The 23029-nt window shown below is 36.3% G+C and overlaps 1 protein-coding gene and 1 pseudogene across 1 annotated transcript; one reads left to right on the top strand and one right to left on the bottom strand.

Moving 5' to 3' along the window:
- Nucleotides 1-1192: 1192 nt before the first annotated feature.
- Nucleotides 1193-2886, top strand: LOC114266593 (GRAS family protein RAD1 pseudogene; annotated as a pseudogene).
- Nucleotides 2887-4669: 1783 nt separating this feature from the next.
- LOC114266580 (GRAS family protein RAD1) lies at nt 4670-6978 on the bottom strand. The gene has a single exon (XM_028207508.2). It carries the CDS (start codon nt 6732-6734, stop codon nt 5172-5174), a length of 1563 nt encoding a protein of 520 aa, XP_028063309.2. The 5' UTR covers nt 6735-6978; the 3' UTR covers nt 4670-5171.
- Between the last annotated feature and the right edge of the window lie 16051 nt (nt 6979-23029).

Consider the following 23029-nt stretch of genomic DNA (forward strand, 5'->3'; position numbering starts at 1 on the left):
CAACATCATCCTACTTGTTAAAAATAAAAAAATAAAATAAAAAGAAGATCAAAATTCACAACAATGTTGTGTATCAATTCAATTTCTGACCATATAACCTTTTGGCTTTAAATTAGTTTTTTTTTTATTTTTTATTTATAGAAAATAAAAAAAAAACTTTTATTTTATATAGTAAAGCTTTATTTTAGCAATAATTTTGTATAAAAATTTGCACTTTTACTGTCATTTGTTTTGTCATATTTCCTTTGATTTTTTAGTATTCAAATTTCAGCTTGGCTCAAATTTAGCAATTTTTGAAATTTCTTACTTGTTTTTTTCATTGTTGTGATTAGAGAAAAAAAAAATTCTTAGTTAATTTTTTTTCTAATAGGTTTAGGTCTTGCTTTTATTATAAATAATGTTGTCAACTCTTAGAGCTCATCGGTTGCTCAATAATATTTGCCTTCACTATCAAAAAATTAAAAAGAATATTGGGTTTATTATGTCATGACCCTTCCCATGTATGAATTCTAACACTTTGACCCCCTTAATTATATGAACGGTATAAATATTTCTTTTGAAAAACAAAATTAACTATTTATGTTCATAGCAATGCTAAATCACATGCAAGTTATGATATTTGTGATATTGATTACCACATATATATGTCAAAGAGTCATAACTATAAATATATATATATATATATATATATTATAACCAAACATCACACAAGTTATTATTAAAGAATTTTGGAATCCAAGATCTTAAATTTCATTAATAACATACTTACAACTAAAACAACATATATATTATATATGATACTAATTTTTTTACTATTTATTTTTATTATTAATTATCTGAATTGTATACTTATCGCATGTGTCACCCCACTAGTTTATTTTAATGAAGGCATATGAGTAAGAAGGAGAGGGACAAGTACAACCCACCAAAAACTCATCACCTTAATTGATTCCAAACAACAGGCTTTGTGCCCGATTGATCTATGTATATATTTTAAGAGTGTGCTACTCTTATAGGACACCAACATTTATTTGTCATTACTTTTCATAGTTTTCATCATCATTCCGTCAAACAAGAAAAAATCTCTGAATTCTATATAAGTCACCCTCCCCTTGTTAAATTTCTCTTTCAGAGCTTCATTGAAAATCTTGGGAAACAAACAGAAAAAGGGAGAGATTTTTAATTTCTGGGTATGGCTCAAAGTCTCTTGTCCTATGAGTTGTGCAATGATCAGGAGGGAATTGATGATCAAATGAGTGGCTTAGAACTAAGTCTCTCAGCTATGGCTTGCTATCCTTTCCCTTATATGCCAATTTTGGAGAATACTGCAGTTCCAACTTGGTTCCCCACCCTATCTGACGAAACCGGCATTCACAAGAGGCTGAAAAGAACTTCAAGCGTCCCCGAATCAATCGAAAGCAATAGCAGCTTTATTGTGGCAGTGGTGGTGGCAGCAATATGAGTCGCAATAGCAGCACAAGCAGTTTGAACAGCTTGCCAAGGCTTCAATTCCGTGATCATATTTGGACTTACACGCAAAGGTACTTGGCAGCCGAGGCGGTGGAGGAGGCGGCAGCCGCCATAATTGGCTCCGAGGATGGAAAATCTGAGGAGGCCGAAGGCGCAGGGGACGGGATGAGGCTTGTCCAGCTCCTAATTTCTTGTGCTGAGGCAGTGGCTTGTCACGACAAGTCATATGCCTCGGTGTTATTGTTGGAGCTACGAGCAAGCGCGTTGGTATTTGGCTCATCGTTCCAACGCATGGCTTCGTGCTTTGTCCAGGGCCTGGCCAACCGCATGGCCCTGGTCCAACCGCTCGGTTTTGTAGCACCATCGATGAGCATGCTCGACATTGCTTCGGCAAAAAAAGAAGAAGCCTTGCACTTGGTTTATGAAATTTGCCCACACATTCAATTTGGTCACTTTGTGTCCAACTCAACAATATTGGAAGCCTTTGAGGGAGAGAACAATGTCCATGTGGTAGATTTAGGGATGAACCTAAGTCTACCACATGGATACCAATGGCGATGGCTGATCCAGAGCCTTGCCAACCGTGCAGGGCTTTGGAAAATCCGAGTCGGTCTATATACCGACCGATTCTAGGTTATCAGCGATGAGCTGGAGGCCTACGCTCACAGCCTGCGGATAAATCTAAAATTTTCAGTAGTGTAAAGAAATCTGAAAAATTTGAAGCTTGAGGACATCGAGGCCCGGGAAGGTGAAATTCTCGTCGTCAATAGCATTCTTCAGCTTCATTTGGAGTGTATGTTTGGGCTTTTTTGAACCAACATATAACTTCTAGCTTTGGAAAAATTATTCTAGACTGTTTGATTAAACTTATTTCAAACAGTTTCTGATTCTAACAATTTATTTTAACTCAAAAAAATTGATTTTGAGAAGCTGCTCATCCCATGCTTCTGATTATCAGTTTCTACTGTAGACATGTTAATTTACAGTTATACTCTTAAATTTTTTTATTTATTTTTATTTTTTTAAAAATAGAAAAAGACCCAAATGGACTATAGATTATTATTATTATTTTTTACGAGAAATATAGACAAGTAGTGAATAACAAAAAATAAAAGTTAATTGAAAAAGTTACTTCACAGCTTATTTGACAAACTCTACTCAGCAATTTAAATTTATAATCCAACAGCTACACCAAACAAATTAACAGTTTCCGATTAAAGTCATAATTTATAATCTGTTAAGCTATAATTTATGATCTGTTTTAATAGTTACACCAACCAGGGCCATTGTGTGGTGAAAGAAAACAAGGAAGCTCTGAACTCGATTTTGCAGATCATTCATGAGCTTTCGCCTAAGGTTTTGGTGCTTGTGGAGTAGGACTTGAGCCACAATGGGCCTTTATCCAATTCGAATTAAAACCAAAATCAATGGGCCTTTATCCAATTCAAATTAAAACCAAAATCAAAATCTCTTATAATCATAAGTATTTTAAAGTTCACCATTTATCATTCAGAAAGTCCAAACATATATTTATGCCACAAACCAAAAAAAAAAAAAAAACTGTTTCATTGGCAATTTATACTAACTATCAAGTAAATCAACAACCAACATAAACAATAACCAACAAAACCACCTTTAATCTTCAGTAGCTTTCCCTGAACTATCTATTTCAATTTTCAATAACAAATTTTAATTGGTCTCTAAGTGAGTTACTCGAAACTTTCGCTGGTCTCTAAGTTTACAATCTTCTTTTTCAATGGATTTTCACCACCATACATGCACTAGAAATACTATAATTTACATTTGGTGTAGCATAACAAATCTCATATTTCTCATATTCAAATGCAGACCTGCTGTAGATTTCCTCACTGTCAAGTGAACATCTTCATTTGCTCTATGGCCAGGTTTGCGTGTCAAGTTTATGTTTCAAAGATCACTATTCAGTCTTCAATCATTAATTTAGAAAAATAAATAAATAAAGATAGAGCACATCGATACATTTTTAGTATAGCCATCAAAGTATCCAATTCAAAAAATTAAATCTATTCAAGGTTGAAGAATATATGCCACAGCTCAGTTGTGGTCTATTTCAAAGTATTGAAGAATCACCGTACAATACTTGGTAGAGACACATCTGATGGTTGTTGCAGCTCGATGAGTCAATTTGGTCAAATCGAAGATCAAGTCGGTTTGAGTGTAGCATTTTCAGCACGAGGATCACTGGATCCAAACGAACCATCACCGTATAACACCTACTGAAGTCGTAGCCGGTGGTAGGCGTCACGTTGGAGGCGACATGAGAGAGGTGTTCTAGGGTGGCCATGAGGGTGATTTCGGAGAGGGTTGTTGTCGGTAAGGGTAGTGTGATTGTACAGAGAGGGTGATTTCAGATTCTGATAGGTGATGGGGGTTTTTGAATCTTGGATTGTTGTCTATGAGAGGTATTGTGGTTTTGGAAGAAATTGTAGGAGGATTTGGAATTGGAGGGGTTGGAAGAGAGAGGTAGAGACAGAAAAGTAGAGGAGTGAGAAACCAAATATTATTTTTATTTTATTTTTTTTCTATAATCCGGGCATGCCTTAGATTTATGAGTTTATGTGTTTTATGCTCTTAAAAGTGAAGAGTACACGCTAGATTTATGGATTTTTGTAGTTAGTATAGGAAATGTAAAAAAAAATATAATTGGAATATGTTTTTTTTCTTTGGTGAACAAATTTAAATTCAAAATTTAAATTGGATTTAAATTGGGTCCTGTTAACACAAAAATGGTTTAGTTTTACTATTAAAATGTAATATTTTCACAAAGAGAGATGAGAAAAATAATGGAGATGGTGTGATTTGTTTAGAGACAGAAAAAGCCCACCTCAGTGACAAAGATAACATATTTTTATTTCTGGATAACTAATCGGACCTATATTTATATTTTCACCTCAAATTTTTAGCAATAAATTTGATAACTAAATAATTTTATACTCAATTATATTTTGATCTCATTATTAATTATATCAAATTTGATACGTTGCATTTTAACTTAATAATTTTATATTCAATTATATTTTGATCTCATTAAGAATTTTTGGATTATAATCAAAATAATATCATAACTAATATCACAATGGGTCATAACCGACAGTTGAATAGATGATAACCAAAAACTACAAAGATTGTCACTAGAAGTTATATGATACACGTCCTATAATTTCCCTTATGTCCAATATCCCATTAATTATCAGATTTCAGTCATTTGAAAACTAAAGAATGAAAACAATGTCAATCTATGTACATCAAACCATCAATACTACTTTATTCAATCTATTCATCATCCCTGAATAGCTCAAATTCACAATCAGGTCCCTTATTTTCCATCCAAATTCAGAATCTTCACTCTACTGAACTTGGGCATTGCCATAGTACAATCTTTGCAGCAGATGAACTTATTAAACACTCACATGGTCCCCATCAAGAACCATATTGTTTTATTCAATGCGCGACATAACTGCAGCGCCACAGATGGGCCTCGGATCGTCTGTACTCAAATCTCTTTATCCCTCTCTCAATACGCTCTTAGCCGTAAGATGGGATGAGAATCTCAAGATATGAAAATGTTTGAGACATAGTCATACAACTAGAAAGTGCATTAGGATATAAGAACTGAGAAATTTGAGTACAGACGATCCTTAGGCCCTGAAACTGTTCAAATTTTAGCATTTCCAGCAGGAAGCAGCAACGATCGGCTTCGACTTCCACCCGAGAACCAAGCACCCTTTCTCCTCCACAATGGTATGACCATCACAAGCTTTAATCTTTCCCAACCACTGCTTCGCTTGTGCCACCATCTTAATGGGTGCAGGCTGAAACCCTGCCCGGCTCATCCGCCTTCGCCATTGGTCCACCCGCTCGTGCCGCTCCACCCTAGCAGGCCCCTCGCAACTGACGATGTTCTTGATCTCCTCGGCAAAGAAAAACTGCTCCATTTTCGCGCGCCTTGTGTCGTATTTGGGCAACATAGCATCAAGAGAGTCAAAGATTGCAGAGTAATAGTGTAGTGCTTCCATGAACCTTCCAAGAAAGAAAGGCCCATTGTGGCTCGAGTCCTGCTCAACAAGCACCAAAACCTTAGGTGAAAGCTCATGAATGATCTGCAAAACCGAGTTCAGAGCTCCCCTGCTTTCTTTCACCACACAATGAAGCTGAAGAATGCTATTGACGACAAGGATTTCACCTTCCCGGGGCTTGACGTCCTCAGGCTTCAAGTTTTCCAGATTGCTTTCCACTACCGAAAATTCCAGATTTATCCCCAGGCTGTGAGCGTAGGCCTCTAGCTCATCACCGATAATCTGGAATCGGTCTGTATATAGACCGACTCCGGTTATCCGAAGTCGTGCAGGCCGTAAGCCTGCACGGTTGGCGAGGCTCTGGATCAGCCGTCGCCATTGGTATCCATGTGGCAGACCTAGGGTCATCCCTAAATCTACCACATGGACATTGTTCTCTCCCTCAAAGGCTTCCAATATTGTTGAGTTGGCCACAAAGTGACCAAATTGAATGTGTGGGCAAATTTCGTAAACCAAGTGCAAGGCTTCTTCCTTTTTTGCCGAAGCAATGTCGATCATGCTCATCGATGGTGCTACGAAACCGAGCGGTTGGACTAGGGCCAAGCGGTCAGCCAGGCCCTGGACAAAGCACGAAGCCACGCGTTGGAATGATGAGCCAAATACCAACGCGCTTGCTCGTAGCTCCGACAATAACACCGAGGCATATGACTTGTCGCGACAAGCCACTGCCTCAGCACAAGAAATTAGGAGCTGGACAAGCCTCATCCCGTCCCCTGCGCCTTCGGCCTCCTCAGATTTTCCATCCTCGGAACCAATTATGGCGGCTGCTGCCTCCTCCACCGCCTCGGCAGCCAAGTACCTTTGCGTGTAAGTCCAAATATGATCACGGAATTGAAGCCTTGGCAAGCTGTTCAAACTGCTTGTGCTGCTATTGCGACTCATATTGCTGCCACCACCACCGCCACAATAAAAGCTGCTATTGCTTTCGATTGATTCGGGAACGCTTGAAGTCCCTTTCAGCCTCTTGTGAATGCCGGTTTCGTCAGATACGGTGGGGAACCAAGTTGGAACTGCAGGATTCTCCAAAATTGGCATATAAGGGAAAGGATAGCAAGCCATAGCTGAGAGACTTAGTTCCAAGCCACTCATTTGATCATCAATTCGCTCCTGATCATTGCACAACTCATAGGACAAGACACTTTGAGCCATACCCAGAAATCAAAAATCTCTCCCTTTTTCTGTTTGTTTCCCAAGATTTTCAATGAAGCTCTGAAAGTGAAATTTAACAAGGGAGGGTCACTTATATAGCCAATTTTAGCCTAAAATCTACACACACAAAAAAAAGAAGACAACAAAATTGGTTAAAATAACCAATAAGATAAAATGTCACATCAAATTCATAATCATATCATTTTTTCTCTCACAAACACCACATTCAACTAAAAAAAATTTAACGATCTTCTCAAATATAAAAATTTTAGCCTATTAATATAGTCAAAAACTAAAATAACCTACTAAAATAGCCAACTTCCCAAACGAGGCCATAGAATTCAGAGATTTTTTCTTGTTTGAAGGAATGATGGTGAAAACTATGATAAGTGATGACAAATAAATATTGGTGTCCTATAAGAGTAGCACACTCATAAAATATATACATAGATCAATCAGGCACAAAGCCTGTTGTTTGGAATCAATTAAGGTGATGAGTTTTTGGTGGGTCGTACTTGTCCCTCTCCTTCTTACTCATATGCCTTCATTAAAATAAATTAGCAGGTGACGCATGCGATAGCGTGCGATAAGTGTACAATTCAGATAATTAACAATAAAAATAAATAGTAAAGAAATTAATATTTTAATATGTATATATATGTTGTTCAAGTGGTAAGTATGTTTTTAATGAAACTCATGGTTTGCGTTCAAAACTTGCTTACGCTTTGTATAATAATTTTTTATTTTTACATATATAAAGTTGCCACGTGGTACGAGGAGAAGAAGGTTTCACTACACCAACTGAGACCTTCACTTAATAATAGTATAAATAAATAAATTAGATGTCGCTTTTTGAAATACCCTATGACATTTATATCCCTGGAATGCAATTAACACAATATTTGCATATGAGATAAGATTCTTATATTTAATATGGGTCCCATTTTGTGATTAAATTTTGTACACATGGAAATTTTTATGTAGTAGTCCTAGAGTATAACGGGACGAGTCCAGATCTCTAGAGTGATTTTTCTTAAAATGATTTTAGAGCAAATTTTTTATTGCCGAGTTTTAATTGTACAAAAGTTGAGGGTACAATAGTACTCATAGTAACATTTTAAAAAAATCTCAGCCATACAAAAATTGATCTAGGATCACTCTAGGAAAAATCACTACCCTCAGCTTTTGTATAATTAAATCTAGTCTACAAAAAATTGCTCTAAGATCACTGTAGAGAGGTTCCGGATTTGTATGTGACATTGTTCAGCTGGTGTTCTTAACCAATAATGTAGTGAAAACTTTATTTATATTTGTTTGATATTTGAGAGAGAAGAATGACCCATCTAATATATTTTGTGATTCCTTATTTATCGAGAGCATTGCGTAAACAATATTAAATAATATTCCAAGACTATCTAATAATATTTAAGGTGATGGTAATTAAGCTTGTAAAACCTGCCTTAGGATCAATTTGGTTTAACCCAAGCACATACTGCATGATAATTACATATTAGTAGATATGAATATGGTAAGATCATATTTCAATCTTTGGTGCCACTTTCTGCCATCCCATTAGGAGTTTGGCAGGGTTTGTCCCAGCAGGGGCATGGGATTATTTAGTTTTTTTTTCTTACTTATTGGACCACTTTAGTAATTTGGACGGAGTAAAGGTTGAATAAAGAAATTCAAAGAAAGAGTTTAATCATATTTATACTATTTTAGTAGTTGTTACTTGCCACTATACTATATGAACTTAGGGTTGGGGAACTAAGTTGTTGCTCATCTTTCATTTGTCATCTACTTATTGAATTCTCTCCTTTCATTAGCTAAGATTTTTAGTTAGAAGTATTAATTTATATACATAGTTGGTTAGAAATTTGAGTTTCTGAAATAATTGGTAATCTAATATATGTCATTGTGTACTAAGTTTTGTATGTATTCGTGCATTTTGTTCTCTCAATTTATCAACTTCTTCACATGCGAGATGAGATCACATGTAAAAAAAAAAAAATGTAACTTGATATACATTACTAGGTTGATTCCCAATTACAACTTAACTTATTTGTTTTCGTGCACTTTATTTTCTCAATTTATCTGTTTTTTCATATATGAGATGGGGTTATGCAGAAGACAAAGTGTAAGTAAATATATATTATTGTGTCCTTTTTTTCTAATTACAACTTAAAATTTTCAATTGTGTTACATGCCTAAAAAAATTATTTAAAATTTTATTTAGAATTCAAATGTAAGAATAAATGTATAGGGAAAGAAAGAGAGAAACAATTATGTATATATTGATTTTATTGATTTTGATTGTTATATTGTATGTACATTATAAGGAGATGTGGGTGGAGAGTGGAGTTGGTGGAGTAGGTGGAGTAGGTGTAGGTGTAGTGGAGTAGGTGGAGTAGGTGGAGTATGTGGGTTTACATTAACAGCCCCCCTCAAACTCAAGGAGGATAGGAACTAACCAACTTGAGGTTGAAGAGAGTAACAAAACAGGAAAGTAAACTGATAAATAAAATAAAATAGGATAGGAGACACTGTATGGTTGTGTCAAATCGTTGTTGAAGACATGGTATGGTCGTGTCGGACCGTTGTAGCAGGACAGTTTACGAGGTCATACCGGACCGATGTAGCAGACACTGTGTGGTCGTATCAGACCGTTGTTGTAGAAGCGAACCGGAATAAATGTCGGGACAGTTTACGGGGTCATGTCGGACCGTTGTAGAAGCTGACCGGAATCAATGTCGGGACAGTTTATGGGGTCATGTCGGACCGTTGTAGAAGCTTGTGGTGGTGCACCAAGGGGGCGACTTAGGGAGTGCGCCATGGGGTGGCTTGGGTGGTTCCCATGGTGTGTAACTATGCTCACCATGATACATGATATATGTATAACCCCCCCTCAAACTCAAATAGGTGTGAAGATAGAAACCTATTTGAGGTTGAAGCAAAGGGAGTGATAAAGCTGACCGTTGTAGAAGACACTGTATGAGTGTGTAGATAGGCTGCCCAAAAGATATACATGTAGATAGATATATCGCGTCCTCAAAAGGCGCACCCAATCTGTCAAAAGGCGTGCCATAAAAAGGCGTGCCCAATTCATAAAAAGGTGTGCCGGACATGATGGCGAGGCGCGTGACTACCTTGGCTTGCGCGCCCGTTTTGTCGTCTGGCGTCAAGTGGCGCGCGATGCGCGTGGCTGCCTCGGCTATTTAACCAAGACGGAACCTGAGGCCGAGGCAGAGGCTGAGACAAAAAAACCTGCGAAAAGCCTCTAAAAAACTCTTCCGTTTCTGAGAGAGACTCTGTAACACTCTGTTGCCCAGAAATGGCTTCGTCGTCCCGTGGTCTGCTCACTCTCTTTCCCGACCTCAACGAGTCAACAAGAGAGATAACTGGTGCGGTGGCCAGTGAACCTCAATCAAACACCTCTGGTTTTGCTCCGTTGAACTTTCCGATGCGGTCTGTGGAGCAAAAAATGGCGGTGCAAACTGATATTGAGGCCAATCAGTATACATTGAAGTCATGTGTGGAGACCATGACTGCGGTCACAAACTTGTCGCACCGGCTGTAGAGTAGGACAAATGAGGTGCAGCAGTTAAACGCCCAACTGGCTCTGCTCCAACGCATGTATAAGGATGCACGAGCAGAGATAAGTGTGCTAAAGGCGGAAAACAAGGAGCTGAAGCGGAAGGCCACCGTGATGTTCCGATTTGGAGGGCCGCCATATGCTGTAGTGGAGGAGCAGGGGGGAGTGAACGTGCTCGGCGGTGTGGGAAACACGGAGGCAGCACCGGCAAGGGCCGCCCAGGACGGAGGCAAGAAGAAAAGACCGGCGGAAGAGGCGAAGAAGTGAGGTCGGTAGATGGCCGTCTGCAGAAAAGAAAACAAATCTTTTGTTTGTGGGTGTTGGATTTGTTTTGGTTTGTTTGTTTTTTTTTTTTTTTTTTTTTGTGTATGTAAAATTGTGATCGGGATTGAGCCCGGCATGAAGAAATGACAAGTTTGTAGAATGAAAAACGAGTTGGTGAATGTTTTTTTTTTTTTTTTTTTTTTTTTTGGTGTGAAGAATAATAAGAATAATAAAAAAAATAATAATAAAAATGGATTAATGGGGAAAGCATGTGCGCTGGTGGGTGGAATAAATGAAGGCAAATGATGAATATGATTAAAGTGGGTCTGGTGGAGAGAAAAAGGGACCAGAGAGAGAGGTAAATGTTTTCATCATAAAGTGCATGTGGGAGACCACGGGAAGTGAGTGGTGTGGGTCTGTGTCGTGCTGTCTGTATTGGGGTGTGAATGTATGGTGTGTATCTGGGTGTGTTGTGTAGCTCCAAGGGTGTGTGTTTGTCAGTGTGTATGTGGGGTGTGTCTATGGAGAGAGCCGAGAGGGAGAAGGAGCTCAGTCTGTGTGTGAGAGCTGGTGTGTGTTTGTGAATGATCAATGTCTATGCCGTGAGTCAGTGTGTTATAGAGAGAGAAGAGAAAGAGCCAGTGCATGTGTTGTCCATAGAGAGAGCCAAGAGAGAGCTCATGGCTGTGGGTGTATGCATCTGTTGTGAGGTGCCGAAAGAGAGAGAGGAAGAGGGTTTGACTGGGTGGCCCCCTCAAAGAGAGAGAGAAACTCGGGTGCGTTGTAGAGAGAGAGAGTGAGAGAATAGAATGTCCTCCCAAAAATGCATGGCCGAGAGAGATCATGCATCGCTGGTGTGTGTGAGCTGGGCTGTGGTCTGTGTGAATCGTGTGCAGGTGTATGCCTGGTGTATCGGCTGTGTGTGCGTGTGGTATGTTTATCAGTGTGTGCAGATGGAGTTCAATGGGATCTCTGGGTGTTGGATTAGTGTAAGGTTCGGCCTGAGAAGAACATGAAGCAGCCAAGGTGAGTGAGGCTATCGGTGATGATGGCCCGGTTGTGGAGTTGTAGTGGTGGTGGCTTGACAGTGGAGTAGTTGGTGGTGCTGCTGGTGGTGAAGTGTTGTTGAAGAATCTGCCATTGAAGAAGAAATTAGGAAAATTTGGGTTTGTCCGGCGGGCGGCCAAGGCGAGATTGCCGCCCGCTGGTGGAACGAAAATACTAGGTTCTTAACCTAGCTCTGATACCATGTAAGAATAAATGTATAGGGAAAGAAAGAGAGAAACAATTATGTATATATTGATTTTATTGATTTTGATTGTTATATTGTATGTACATTATATAGGAGATGTGGGTGGAGTAGGTGGAGTAGGTGGAGTAGGTGTAGGTGTAGTGGAGTAAGTGGAGTAGGTGTGTGGGTTTACATTAACATCAAATATGTTGACAAAACTCATTCTGCATATGACTCACAATAAACTAACTTTAAATCTAAACCTATACTTTATTTATGATAAAATTTTAATTAAATTTTTGTAGTCTTTCGAATTATACTTTTAACTTTAGTTACTGATGTAATTCATGATTTCTAAACTTTGAACTTTTTGGTGAGGGAATTGATGACCTAACAAATTGTAAGAATCATTTACCAAGCAAGGGCAACTTACCACTACAAGAAAATGCAGAATTGGCGACTAAAATAAGTATTTTCGTCGCTGAAAGTAGTACAAATAGCGACTAAAATCAGTTTAGTTGCCAAACTTGAGCACTTTTGCCGACTAAAGCACTTTAGTCGCCGAATATAGGGCTTTTAGCGACTAAAAGTCAGTTTAGTCGCCGAATATAGGAGTTTTAGCGACTGAAAAAATTTTAGTAGCTAAAAGGCACGGTTTTTGGCGACTAAAAGCATTTAGTAGCCAAAACTATAGGTTTTGGCGACTAAAAAATACTTTAGTCGCCGAATATAGGTGTTTTACCGACAAACAAATTTTTTGTAGCCAAAAGTAAAACTTTTTGGCTACTAAAAAAAATTTAGTAGCTAAAAGTGGACAAATGGCGACTAAAACTGAGTTTAGTCGGCAACTAAACTCAGTTTTAGTCGCCGAAAGTTGTTTTTTTGGGCGGAAATTAACGTATTTAGCGACAAAACAGCATTTAGTCGCCAAAAGTGCTCCCCTATTTTTTTTTAGTAAGTACTTTATTTTTTTCGTAAAATATATTAAATAAAAATAATTATTTATATATATATTGTTTTCTATTAATATCGGTCAATATATTATATAAATAATATATGTTGCATTTATATTCATGTGATGTTCTTGTGGCGTAGTGGGGAGAGTGTTGGTAAAGGTTTACAGAGGTTGGGACGTTAGTGGTTCGAAACCTAGGAGTAGCAAAGGCTGAATTTTTTTTTTTTCGGAAAAATGCTTTCAGCGACTAAATTGTTTCGTCGCCAAATGTGTTGTTTTGGGCGACTAATGAGTTTAGTCGGCGATTCATGACCTATTGGCGACTAAAATAGTTGTCGCTAAATGGATAATTTTTGTTTGATATAATCAATGAAGACCACAGAACATTAGACAAATGATTTTAATAGTTGTTTCCTCTAAGAATATCACACAAGGAAAAATATTCTATTACATGAAAATTATTAAGCTCATGAAAATTTAAGTTTGGTTTGTCTATGGATTTTTTGTTTTTGTTTTTTTTAAAGATAAAATTGTTATTAAAAAAACTGATGCATTTGGTATATGATTAAAAAGTTATTAGTGGAAAAGTTGAGCAATCCTTAGAGTTTTTTTTTTTGGTTGAGAAAAGTTATAGAGTAATTATATTAAAATAAAAGTAAACAATACGTAGAACAAGAAAAAAGAAAAAAAGAAAAAAAAAAGATTTTAAAGGGCCAAACAAACAATTTAATAAGAACTACTAAAAACAAATAATAAAGCTATCAAAAAAACAGTTACGATTCATAGAAAGACACTAATCTTCTCACAAATGTGATTTGGAAAAGTAAGATCTGCATCAAACCTGTTGTCGCCTTTGATGTTGTACCTATTGTTGGAAAAAATGATTTTTGGGGACTTTAATTTAATATTGAAGTGTGGTGACTTTAATTAAATATTAAAGTGGGTCCTAACCATTTTTTGTGTTGGGTCCAAGTGAGCCAAAAAACTATTGGGTTTTGAATAAGAAATTGCCAAGAAATTACTTCATGATGTTAGATTCATGAATAGGATTTTAAAGAGTATTTAAATCTTTTTTTCTTGGCTAAAGGGTGTGAATCCTTTGGACATCCATATTTTTCATTTTGTGGAAAGGGGCTATGGATGCTTGGTGTTTTAATGACTAGCCTTAAAGGCTGGAGGCTTTTCCTCTCTCCCCTATACATGTATAAATTGAGACCCTCCTGTCAAGTTTCAATATAGAAATTTTTGCTTCCATTTTACAAGTCAGTTTGCTTAATAGTTCCTACTGTGATAGAGTGCTGCCATTGTTTTGTTCGCTAAGCTAGACAGATAGTGCTTCTGCCGTAGCTGGTTTTGACCGTCATATCCTCGGAGACAGACGCCGAGTTTCCTCAAGCACTCGACCTGTGAGGCGGTGAAATCTGTTTTAAGGAAACTGCTTCCGTGCAGGCTTCGGTTTTGTCTCTTTACCATTTATTGTTTTTTGTGTATTTCTGTTGAAATTTAGTTGTAATTATCAGCATATGTTCTTGGTATATAATTTGTTTTCTTCATAAATCTATTTATTTAATTTCACAATTTTGAACAACAAGTTTAAAACAGATCTTATATATCTTTTCTATGAAATTGATCGAATAGATTTATATAGACTATTAGGTTAGCTTTGTATAATGTTACTAGGAATTGTTGCGGAATTGCTCACAATTTCAATAATTGTAAATTATGCAATGGTACTCTCTAATTGCTTAGTTTAATTAGAATGCTCTATTATAATTTGCATACTTAATTGTATTAGTATGATCTTGTTTTATGCGTATGGTTTATCATTTCCCTACCATGACTTGCATGAATTTTAAGGTTATAAAATATAATTTATGGATGTTGCAATTTTGACATGCTAATTCTATTCTAGTCTCAATTTGTTACATGCTTATTATTTTCTAGGCTAAATTACATAATTTAATGTATTTGGAGTTATAGAGTTTTATGAATTGTGTACATGATTAATCTAAATTATCTAATTGTGTGCATTAATATGAATTATTTAATTGGGTGCATTAATCTAAATTATCTAATTGGATGCATTAATCTAAATTATTTATTTGGGTGCATTAATCTGAATTATTTAATTAGGTGCATTAATCTGAATTATTTAATTAGGTGCATTAATCTGAATTATTTAATTGGGTGCATTAACTTTGAATTTGACTTATCTATTTGGAGTTATTAGTTTAAATGTTTATTATGAATTAATTTCATTCATGACTCATGAATATTGAACTTTATTTTAAAGTTGTAATTTATTTTTGAAGTTACTAATTGTATTTTGTTTTGGTACCTTATATTAGTTGGTTACTTATATAATTAATAGTTGGCTAGATGGTTTCAATTATTTATTATAATTAAATTTTTTAGATTATTTGTTTGTATTTTGTTGTGGTTTGCTACTAACTTTCTTTGTAGGGATACCAATGCGAAAAACAAATATAAAACCAAATGAATAGTATTTGGGATGTAAAAACAAAATTGTTTGGACTACTAACTTTTGTGTTGAATAGGAATACCTAAGCGTGGAAAGGCTTTTGAACTAAATAGAATCCTTATGGATTGGCTATTTTATTTAAATGTTTGAAGCATGTTTTTTGCTTGAGATGTAGTTGGTTTGTTTATCAATTTGTGGTAGCAAGTTTTATTTGCTTGTTTTGTTAGAAGCATTTTATATACGTGTAATTGTTATAGCAATTTTTTAAATTGTTTGTAAGTTTGGAACTTGGTTTGGTTTTCTGTGATAGAAACCAAAGTTTTAGCTTTGGCTAAAGAGTAGTTCTTATTTGTTCAGAAATGACAACTAAGATGGATTTGGTTTCAAACCTTTGGAGTTTGAGGAAGTCTTTGGGTTTAATCATTTTATTCCCAAAATGTTGGAAAACCAAATTTGGAGAAAGTCTTTGGTTATAATCTGATTATGTCCAAAGTGTTTTGGTTTTGAGAAAGGAAACCAAATTTTAGCATTAGCTAAAATATTTTTGATTTTATTCAGAAATAATGGGCTTAGTTCCGGGAGTACCGGTAACTTTTATGAGTGGTGTAATTCTAGTAGCAAATTTTATTTGCTTGGGAATCGGTTTGTTATAACCTGGTTTATCTTCTGGAAATCTTAATTTTTAAATTGTTTCCTATGGACTAGGAGTCAACATGCTCTTGAATGTTTTGTCAAAAGGTTAACTGGGTTTTAAGTGGGACCGATGTGACCCCTCCAGTCTTCCTGGGAACATTCCTGACCATGTTCGATTCTAGGTTAAATGGTGAGACTAGTTTTGAATTAAATTTCCATCTAAGGGATTTTCTAAGGGTTAAGTTTATTTTCTGGAATCACAGAAGTGAAATTCTGTTGTGATGTTTCAGAAATGGCTTCAAAAGGTGACAAACAGAAATGTTGTTCCACCTGACAACCTTAGCCTCGCGAGATTCTTAAAGATCTTGAGAGATCAAGTATGATTAAAGGAAATCATAAGATTGCATTAAAAATTTCTCTGATTTGATTAGAGGCAATTAGTTTGGTATCCTTGTGATTGCTATGTGACTTTACTTGAAAGCAAAGATGAGACAACCTGTTATAGTGGGTGAATATTTTTTGGATTTTTAAATTCCAAATATATTCTTAAATTGGTGGTTCCTAGTGAGTACAAGATCACTGATCACAGAGATAGAAAACTAGTGATTCCTAGGAGGTGTTAGACCACTGGCTACACAGTTATGAGATTGTGGTTCCTAGTAGTGAACAGATTACTGATCACATGTCAAGACATCATGATTCCTAGTAGTGGAGAGGGTACTGGTCATATGTCAAGACATGATGATTCCTAGTAATGAAAGAGTCTATTGACCCTATGTCAGGACGTTGTGATTCCTAGTAGTAAAGTAACTACTGATCACAGGTTAAGACATTGTGATTCCTACTAGTAGAAAGTCTACTGACCACATGCTGAGAAATTAGTGATTCCTAGTGATAAGACTACTGGCCATGTTATGAAGTTCCGAATAGTAGACTATTGAACACTAGATTTGTGTTTCCTAATAGTAAGACTATTGGCTTCAGAGTGATAGGTTGGACCAAATATATTTAGATGCCTAATTTGGTTGATGACATTCTGGGAATGTATTTACTGTGATATGATTTTGAGAGTTTCATAATCATTGTGACACAAGGATTTGTTTAAAACTTTGTATAAATTCTACAAAGAAGACCTGATTATCCGACTCCGTAATGAGGAGGATAATAGAAATAAAAGAGGGAGTACCTCCTCAGTGAAGGCCAATGTCATTGTGCATGACAAAATTTCTGGGATGAGGAAGAAGCCCCCCCCCCCTTGAACAAGGGCTCTTAGCTGGGGCCAAGGGGTGGTGTTGCAAAGAAGCTGGCATACAAGCCGCGAGAACCTGGTTCTCAGTTCTTTGGGAAGTGCTACAACTGTGGTAGCGAGGCTTTTAGTTTTACTAGGGCTACACGCCACATCTGCTCTGAGAAGGAGCTGTTTACAACTTTCAAACTGGTTACAAACGGTGAGAAGTTGTTTATGGGAAACTCTACTACCTTATTTGTTGAGGGAAAGGTGGTCCTGATGTTAACCTCAGGAAAAGGGCTAACCTTGAACGAAGTCTTGTATGTTCCAGACATTCGTTAGAATCTTGTCTCAAGGTCTCTTCTCAGTAAACATGTTTTTTGCATGGTTTTTTGAGTCCGACAAGGTTGTTTTGACGAAACACAAGTGTGAAACTTGTGTTGAAGCGAAGTGGACAAGATCCCATATGAGTTATGGAAAGGCGTTAAGCCTTTTTATAAATTCTTACGAATGTGGGGGTGTCTTGCAAAAGTGGCGATTCCTACACCCAAACGAGTTAGGATAGGCCCGAAATCTGTGGATTGTATATTCATTGGTTATGCACATAATAGTAGTGCATATCGGTTTCTTGTTCATAAGTCTGAAATTCTGGACATACACAGGAATACCATCATGGAGTCAAGGAATGCATGTTTTTTTGAAGACATTTTTCCTTGCCGAACCCATGCAAGGGTTCCAAGGTCTTTGGAGCAATTTGATGAGCTTGCTAGTGAGGATGATCATGTTGATGATCCAGGTGATGATCAAATTGAGGTTTTAGATGAGCCCAGACGGAGTAAAGGGGCTAGGACATCCAAATCTTTTGGTCCAGACTTCTTGACTTATATGGTTGAGAACGAACCTCAAACTTTCTATGAAGCTGTGACTTCTCCTAAGAGTCCTTTATGGAAAGAAGCGATCAAAAGTGAGATTGACTCCATCTTACAGAACCACACATGGGAGTTGATAGATTTACCTCCAGGTTGTAAGCCTTTAGGCTGCAAATGGATTTTTAAACGAAAGATGAAGGCCGATGGGTCTATTGATAAGTATAAGGCGAGGCTCGTTATCAAAGGGTACAGGCAACGAGAAGGCCTGGATTACTTTGATACGTACTCACCTGTAACTAGGATAACATCCATTCGCATAGTGATTGCGATAGCAGCTTTGCGCAATCTTGAGATACACCAGATGGATGTAAAGACAGCTTTCTTAAATGGGGATTTGAATGAAGAAATCTACATGGAGCAACCTGAAGGGTTTTCAGCTCCAGGACAAAGCAAGAAAGTCTGTAAAATTGTCAAATCTTTGTATGGTTTGAAGCAAGCGCCTAAACAATGGCATGAGAAGTTTGACAATGTAATGTTGTCAAATGGGTTTCGAATCAACAAATGTGACAAGTGTATTTATGTCAAAGACACTGACAGAGGTTATGTCATTTTGTGTCTATATGTTGATGATATGCTCATTATTGGTAGTAACGATGAAATGATCAAAACTACCAAGAAGTTGTTAAACTATAAGTTTGACATGAAGGATATGGGCATTGCAGATGTTATTCTGGGAATGAAGATTACCAGAATCTCTGGCGGAATTGTACTTTCTCAGTCTCATTATGTTGATAAGATACTTGAGAAGTTTAGTGGATCAGATACGAGTGTGTCATCGACACCTGTAGACTTAAGTCTACACTTTACCAAGAATAATAAAGAGAGTGTCTCTCAATTAGAATATTCTCAGGTAATTTGAAGTTTAATGTATCTGATGAGTTGTACTAGGCCAGATATAGCTTACTCGGTTAGCAGGCTTAGTAGATACACAAGTAATCCTGATGCTTCTCATTGGAAGGGCATTGTGCGGGTGTTAAGGTATTTACGCTACACTCGGGATTATGGGCTGCATTATACTCGATATCCAGCAGTGCTTGAAGGATATAGTGATGCGAATTGGATATCAGATATAAAGGACTCAAAGTCCACTAGTGGATATGTGTTCACTCTTGGTGGGGGCAGCCGTGTCTTGGAAATCTTCCAAGCAAACGTGTATATCTAGATCAACGATGGAATCAGAGTTTATTGTTTTGGATAAAGCAACGGAAGAAGCAGAATGGCTTCGTCATTTCATTAAAGATATTCCACGTTGGTCTAAACTTGTGCCAGCTATTTGTATTCATTGTGATTGTCAATGTGCAATTGGTAGGGCACAGAGTAATATGTATAATGGAAAGTCTAGACATATCCGTCGTAGACATAATTCCATACGACAATTACTCTCGAATGGAGTTGTCTCTTTAGACTTTGTAAAGTCTAAAGACAACATTGCGGATCCGCTAACCAAAGGGTTAAGTCGAGTGTTAGTCGAAACGTCGTCAAAAGGAATGAGGTTAAGGCCTTTGGAAGTTACCGGAATGGAAACCCAACCTAGTTGACTAGAGATCCCAAGATCTAGATTCAATGGGACAACCTAATTGCGTGTAACGGTGGTATGTCACTGAGGAGGTTAAACCTCCAGCCATTCCTTCTATTAGTGATACCTGCAAGTGTAGAGGATAAGCTGAGCTTTTAATGACTCTTATGTGTTAAGCTGTTGAGCTAAGTATTGCAGGATACTTTAGTAGAGTCACCTATGTGAGTTTGAAGTGGGGCCGCTTCTAGAAGAATTAGGCAGGCCAAGATTCTTTGAAACCACTCGCTGAACCAGGCTAGTGTCCAGGGCCACACAGGGCACACCAGTGAGAACATAATGGTGGTAGGAGTAATTCCCGTGTGAGATCTATTGTCTCAGTTTACATAAACGGTAGAGCAGTTCAAGATGTCTTATTCACTGATCTGCCAGTAAACTCGATAGGTTTTCACTGGGAGAGGTTCAAAGCCAAAAGCTACCTTCTCTGATGTCGGGGTTAGTCCGTTGTACTTTCTCTCAGAGTCTTTATTGTTGAACGATGTCCGTTTGTTGAGTCATTCGGTCAATTTTTATTCATGTGGGGGATTGTTGGAAAAAATAATTTTTGGGGACTTTAATTTAATATTAAAGTGTGGTGACTTTAATTAAATATTAAAGGGGTCCTAACTATTTTTTGTGTTGGGTCCAAGTGAGCCAAAAAACCATTGGGTTTTGAATAAGAAATTGCCAAGAAATTGCTTCATGATGTTAGATTCATGAATAGGATTTTAAAGAGTATTTAAATCTTTTTTCTTGGCTAAAGGGTGTGAATCCTTTGGGCATCCATATTTTTCATTTTGTGGAAAGGGGCTATGGATGCTTGGTGTTTTAATGACTAGCCTTAAAGGCTGGAGGCTTTTCCTCTCTCCCCTATACATGTATAAATTGAGACCCTCCTGTCAAGTTTCAATATAGAAATTTTTGCTTCCATTTTACAAGTCAGTTTGCTTGATAGTTCCTATTGTGAGAGAGTGCTGCCATTGTTTTGTTCGCTAAGTTAGACAGATAGTGCTTCTGCCGTAGCTGGTTTTGACCGTCGTATCCTCGGAGACAGACGCCGAGTTTCCTCAAGCACTCGACCCGTGAGGCGGCGAAATCTGTTTTAAGGAAACTGCTTCCGTGCAGGCTTCGGTTTTGTCTCTTTACCATTTATTATTTTTTGTGTATTTCTGTTGAAATTTAGTTGTAATTATCAGCATATGTTCTTGGTATATAATTTGTTTTCTTCATAAATCTATTTATTTAATTTCACAATTTTGAACAACACTTATCACTGTTTTTGCTACTGCACTTTAGTCACCGCCAGAAGCCAAAGTTGCAGAGGAAGTAGATAACATGTTTTTCTTCTTAATTAGCCAAAAAAAGTAACCAAAAAAGTAACTAAAACTCCAAAACCAAACACAGCGCAAGTAGGTGATGTGTTTTTTGTGGTTAAGGGTAAAAACTTAATTTTCTTTAGGTGAGCGTAGATGACTTTAAATTTGGTGATTCAATTTTAAATTTCTTTACAATGAGCCAAGTCGTTTTCAGCCAAATTCCATCGTTTAATATCAAATTACAACTTTTACTATTTTTTATGTTTTAGTTTAATTATTATAACAATGTTTCCAAAGTTAAGAGTTTTAAGAGTTATTTGAGGTGTCTTAAATAAGTGTACTTTTTGTCTTTTTGGATTAAAAAGTTGAGGGAAAAAATATGGATGCTTGGGTTAACTTTTTGACTTTTTATGAAAAAATGTGTATTAAAAAATTGTATAAATTAGTGTATAGGGAAAAATTAGAATTGAGAATTGTGCAACCGTACTTTTTGACTTTTAGTGAATAATGATAATTTTTTTAACTTTTTGAGTAACTTTTTGATTTTTTAATTTTTTTTCAACTTGCCAAACTTGACCTTAGGGTTGCGTAGTGTTTAAATTTGACTTTTTAACTCAAAAATTGTAAATTTCAATGATAACATTTCTTAACTATTTCTTTATCATTTCGTGTTATACTAGGATTGAGATTGATCTATTATAGGTAGGGTTGTAAATGAATCGAATTGTTCATGAACAAGCTCAACTCATTAAGGACACAGCTTGACTCGGTTCATTTAGTAAACGAACTGAGTTTGAACCTGTATATTAAGCTCGTTTAGTAAACGAGCCGAATTCAAACTTGCATAAGCTCGGATCATCAAACTCAGCTTGTTTATCTTTATTTAAATTCTATACTAAATATATTATTCATATATTAAATAATATGTAAATATATATAAATAATTATATATTAAATAATATAAATAATATTTTTTATTTAAATAATATAAATAATATTAAAAAAAATTTACCGAGCCGAGCCGAGCTCGAACCCAGATTCTTATCGAGCCAAACTCGAGCTCGATAAATAAACAAGCTAAGCTCGAGCTCAGTAAAGTTTGATTTGGCTCATTTCGTTTGCAATTATAAATAAGATTTTGATTCTTCATTAGGATTCCTGGAGTATTAGTATAATTATTTTTTCCTTATTTTTTGTATTTCTTGTGGACTAAAAGTCTTTTTCTCTTATGATTTCAAGAACAAGAATTCTGTCTCCAAGGAATAGGTGAGCCTCGTTTCCGCAAACAGCTCCATCAATCCATTTAAAGCAATTCTAATATTAATTGGCATTTTGTCTAGCCAAAAAATAAAAAATAAAAGTCAATTATTTAATTACGAATTAGTGGGATAATAATTTTCTCTTATCCTTATTTGTCTTGTTATGGATAGATAATTTTCTCTTATCCACGTTTGTTTTGCAATGGATAGGAAATATATAATCTCAATTATATATTTGTTTGTATTATTAGTTGTAGCATTAAAAAAATTCACCAAACACTGAAATTATATTCAAACACTGAAATGTGAGTCTCATAAATTAATTTGAATAACAAAAATTTGTATTCATTAGAATTTAATTTGAATAATAAAAATTGTAGCCAAGCGCATGTGAGTCTCATAAATTAATAATTTCAATCATATGTTATAATTCATCCAAACAAATATGTCTTTTATTTTGAAATTGGTTTGTCTAACTTCTAAAGACACTCATAGGTATACATACCCTCCTATTGGAGACTCCCTTTCGTGATGATAGATAAAAGGAATTTTTTCGGGCCAATCTTATTTTCAAGTATTATTACCCAACAGGTCCTTAATAGAGACTCTTTTACCTATGAGTCTTGAATATGTTTGTTTATTCTGTTTTTGCCCTCATGTTTTTATACTCAGATCTGGAGATTAAAAAAAATAAAAAATCCACTAGTTCTGATGAACCCATCTTGTGCTTCTACTTGGATCAATAACAAAACCAAGAACACCACCTAACTCCAACGCGCTCTCTCTCTCTCTCTCTCAATTTGTTTAAATGCAGAGAATCAATTAAATGTTTTAACAAATTGGACATATCTCTC

This window comes from Camellia sinensis, chromosome 4, assembly GCF_055761805.1.
Source record: "Camellia sinensis isolate YWXY chromosome 4, ASM5576180v1, whole genome shotgun sequence".
NCBI classification, from domain to species: Eukaryota; Viridiplantae; Streptophyta; class Magnoliopsida; order Ericales; family Theaceae; genus Camellia; species Camellia sinensis.

What these genes read in the sequence shown, in the direction of transcription:
- LOC114266580 (XM_028207508.2), bottom strand. Translation starts at nt 6,734, where the DNA reads ATGGCTCAAAGTGTCTTGTCCTATGAGTTGTGCAATGATCAGGAGCGA.